Source organism: Sinocyclocheilus grahami, unplaced genomic scaffold (assembly GCF_001515645.1).
Source record: "Sinocyclocheilus grahami isolate Dianchi unplaced genomic scaffold, SAMN03320097.WGS_v1.1 scaffold1256.1, whole genome shotgun sequence".
NCBI classification, from domain to species: Eukaryota; Metazoa; Chordata; class Actinopteri; order Cypriniformes; family Cyprinidae; genus Sinocyclocheilus; species Sinocyclocheilus grahami.
Window position 1 is genome coordinate 265,301 of NW_015506435.1, and position 4,497 is coordinate 269,797.

General features: G+C 36.3%; 1 protein-coding gene across 1 annotated transcript; it reads right to left on the reverse strand.

The window, feature by feature from the left end:
* Positions 1-454: 454 nt before the first annotated feature.
* On the reverse strand, positions 455-4,252 carry LOC107568547 (myosin regulatory light chain 2, atrial isoform-like). The gene is made up of 6 exons (XM_016254511.1): positions 4,238-4,252; positions 1,332-1,407; positions 1,117-1,221; positions 924-1,002; positions 794-842; positions 455-559 (listed from the first exon to the last, which is right to left on the reverse strand). Exons 1-6 carry the CDS (start codon positions 4,250-4,252, stop codon positions 455-457), a joined length of 429 nt encoding a protein of 142 aa, XP_016109997.1.
* Between the last annotated feature and the right edge of the window lie 245 nt (positions 4,253-4,497).

Here is a 4,497-nt window from a genome sequence, read left to right on the forward strand (position 1 = left end):
GGGGGCAGCAATTACAGACAGAATTTACAAGTGAGCAAATATCTTTACATCATGACCTTTTCTAATGTTCAGTTAGTTATGTTTAGTATTAGTCCAATAATATGTAGATTATGTATTCTGCACAATGATAAAAGATGTAATTATATATAAAAGTGAAGTCAATGAGCTGACCTTATTATATATATTTTTTTGTGTTAAAAACATACAAGAACGCTGTTTGTGTTATGAAACGTGTTGCCTTGTAGTGCTCTGCTCCTAACAGTACAATACATGTGACAGCAAGCAATAGATTTGTATTACTCCTTTATTATATCTAGCACTACCAGAACAATAAATCTATTAAAAAAGGTTTTAATAATGAAAGCTGTTGATATGCCTGAGAATTGACATAAACAGAATTGCTGACAGAACTAAACTGAGGAAGTTTCAAATGAAATGGAAGATTTGTCTTTATTTAAGACTCCTCCTTTTCATCACCATGCGTGATAATGTAGCAAAGTGATTTATAGTCAATATTCCCAGCCACATCTATTGGAGCCACTGCAAAAGCCTGGTCAACCTGAAAGAGAATCAAGTAGATTAGAACTTCATTATAACAAGTGAAAAGTAAAAAGTACACATTCTTATCACAGCACCTGATAATATAGGCTATCAAAAGCCCATTGTTTGTGATAGCAGTAGAATGATTAGGAACATTATCTGTATCGATTGATTTTTTATGCATTTTATTTTATGTGTGATATATATATATATATTTTAAATGCAATTAGTATTTATAAATGCAAATATTAACCTCTTCTGCTGTGAATTTATCCGCTTGGTTCATTAGCAGCCTCCTGAACCTGAAACAGAATGACATAAAATCCATCAATTGTTCTTAAAAAAATACAGTAATGTTTTCGCAATCTGTTTTATACACTTACTCATCCTTATTGACAACTCCTGTAGCATTCGGGTCAAACAGTTTAAAAGCAGCAAGAATGGTTTCTTCTGGGTCTGTGCCTGTTTGGAGATAGGAATATTACACAAATTATAATAAATCCTCCAATTAAGTCCCTTATAGACTTTTTTCTTATTCATCAAGGACTTAAGATCTTGAAAGTTTAGTTGTCATACCATTGAGCTTTTCTCCGAAGAGTGAGAGGAAGACCGTAAAGTTGATGGGCCCTTTTCCCTCTGCTAACATAGACTCCAGCTCTTCATCACTCACATTCAGCTTTCCTGCACAAACATAGTACTCAATGCTTCTCTAAAAAGCTGTCTGCTTATATGATGTTTCAGATGTATAATGGAAGTATACTGAAACTCTCCAGCAAATGCATTTTATATACCTAGCTGTGCATAAGTTTCCTTCAGATCAGATTTGTTAATAATTCCATCCCGGTTCTGATCTACGCAGCCGAATGCCTGTAAAAAAGCATATGTATACATGATTTATACTAGATTATATATTATATTTAGTCAATCTAGCCTGATATCAACTGCTTCTGGTACCTTTCGTTGCTTTTCAAAATACATATTGTTTCAAAACAGCCTTACAAAAAAATTATGTTATATGTTTATAATATCATGCCTTATTGTTTTTAGCATATTAGAACTGGGTGATAATGTAGTTTACATTTTGTAATGATATAACAATCAAGCAATTGAGATTTGCTCGAGTACTGTATATGCAACTTTTTATAACCAGTTTCACCCATTTCATACATATATATATATATATAGTGGGTATAGAAAATAATCACTCCCCTTTAAAATAATGACATTTTGTTGCTTTGCAGCCTGAAATGAAGACGGATACAATTTGTTTTATTGCACTGTATTTACTCAGTGTAACTTATAACATCTAAGTGAAAGATATAACACCAACATGTCAGAAATAAAAAAAAAAAAAACAATCACAGAGTTGGAAAAAGGATCACCCCCTTCTGTCAATATTTTGTTGAACCACCTTTTGCTTTAATTACAGCCTTTAGTCTGTTGGGATATGTCTCCATCTTTGCATATCGAGACTTTACAATATTTGACCACTCTTCTTTGCAGAACTGCTCAAGTTCAGTTAAATTTGATGGTGACCATTTGTGGACTGCAGTCTTCAAGTCATTCCACAGATTTTCAATGGGGTTTGAGTTTAGGTTCTGACTAGGCCATGCAAGGACATTCACCTTTTTCTCCTTCAATCACTGTGTGCTGTTTTGCTGTGTGTTTTGGGTCATTGTCATGTTGGAAGGTAAACCTTTTTCCATTGACAACTTTCTAGCTGAGGGCTCAGATTTTCCTCAGGAATTTGATGTATTTTGCCCCATCAATTTTTCCTTCTATCCTTCTAAGTGCTCCAGTCCCATAACAGGATATTACCACCTCCATGTTTTACTGGAGGAATGCTGTTATTTGGATGGTGAGCTGTATTGGATTTTCGCCAGACATATCACTTGGTGTTGAGGCCAAATAACTCAATCTTCAAGGTGCGTTTTGGCAAAGCACGGTTGTGACTGCATGTGACCTTTCTTGAGGAGTGGCTTTTTTCTTGCAACCCTCCCATAAATCTACATTTGAGGAGAATTTGTGATATTGTTGTCACATGCACACAATGTCATAAATTCCTGCAACTGCTTCAGAGTTGCTGTAGGCCTCTTGGTCGCCTCTCTGACCAGTTTCCTCCTGGCTCTTTCATCCAGTTTGGAGTGACGTTCTGAGGGAGGGTCTGTGTTCTACCAAATACCTTCTACTTTACTGTGCTTCTAGGCATTGATACAGCCTTTGAACATTTTTTTTGCATCCATCTCCTGACTTGTGCCTGTTCACAACTTTATCCCGGAGATCTTTTGACAGTGCCTTGCCACCCATAGTTGGTTGTTTGCTTCAGTTGCACTACCAAGGACTGAAATGCTCCAAGAAAGCTCTTTTCATGCTGAGCTGAAAGCTCTTTTCATGCTGAGCTAATCAAAATCACCACAGCTCATCAAAGTTGAAAGTCAAATGGCTTTGTGTGCCATTGAGAAGGTGATTAGCTACACCTGAGTTTACAAGTCATTTTAGGAAGGGGGGTGATCCGTTTTCCAACTCAGTGATTCTGTTTTTTTCCCCTTTTTTCTGACATGTTGGTGTTATATCTTTCACTTGGATGTTATAAGTTGCACTGAGTAAATACAGCTGAATAAAACAAAAACTGTGTTCGTCTTCATTTCTGGCTGCAAAGCACCTGGTTAAGACACTGTGTTAAATGTACATCGCAAGATTACCAACCAGGAGGGAGCTAGTTCCTCTGGTGCTGCATAAATTACCCTGCAAGACTGCCATGCCTCACTGACCCATGAGCAATATGACCTCTGACCCCTAATCCATACTGGCTGAGCTTGTATGTTTGCCATGTGGGGTCTCAGATTTCCAGTGGTGGACGAAGTACACAAATCAAGTACTTCAGTAAAAGTACAGATACGTATGATAGAATATTACTCCAGTAAAAGTACTCCTTTTTTAATTTTACTTGAGTGAAAGTACAAAAGTACTCGATTTTTTATGTACTTAAGTAAAAAAAGTGCTGATAGATAGATTTATTTTGCAATTTTATAAAGGCTACTTAATTTAATTTTATATTAGCAAATTTTATATTTTTATAATCCTACTGCTCAAAATACCTGGGATTTTCCCAAAATAACCACTATATTGAGTCAATATATATTTTTGTTGTTGATATGGACTACATTGAAAAGAGTGATGTAGTAATGTTCACTAAACTTGAAAAATGTACAGTAACGAAGTTACTGCGCTACTCCGCTACTGTCCACCACTGCAGATTTCAATCACTCCAGTTTCTTTCTGCTCTAACCTAATTATGGCAGAATAACTCAATCTGCCTTTGTCTTGTATCTTGACCACTAACAGAAATCAGATCCAAACTTTATCAAAACAGCTGCTGGAAAATAAATGCATCCACACCACTCTATACCAAATTACATTTTTTAATTTTCATAAAATAAAATCCATTAAGCTAAGGTTATGTGGGTGGTTCCCAAGCTAGTTGTACACAATTGGTAAGTTGCTTTTTTATTTATTTTTTGTGGTTGCCAGGGTGTTCTGATGGTTGTTTAATGACCCATATCAAATGAGCCCACCAAGTATCTATAATGTACTGGTCCCAATATATGGCTAAGGCCCCTACTTAAATGGAAGTTTACTCACCCATATTAGCCACAGCCAAGTAAAAAGTCTTATGTCTTATAATAGTGCAACTCACCTCAACAAACCACATGATTTTGGTGATTTCTGTAGCACAAATGGTTCGGGACATGTTACAAACCTAATTTTAATACTTGTGGTTAAGGGCCTTTTTCAACCTCTAACCCCAACTACAAGCAAATAGTGATGCTTGCCTTGGCAAACAGCCATAATTAGCCTATAGGACTGATGGTGCAGTGTACAAAATGACCAGCAGGGGACTTCCAAACACAATGGGCAGGGAATTAAGGTCTCTAGGTAAAGTGGAGGAGGGGGCTA

Bases quoted from the DNA above. Each gene is read 5' to 3' on its own strand.
- LOC107568547 (XM_016254511.1), bottom strand. The intron at 1,003-1,116 runs GTATGACAACTA...ATCTCCAAACAG, and splicing joins CTTCGGAGAAAAGCTCAATG to GCACAGACCCAGAAGAAACC. The intron at 560-793 runs GTTAATATTTGC...ATTCTCTTTCAG, and splicing joins ATAAATTCACAGCAGAAGAG to GTTGACCAGGCTTTTGCAGT.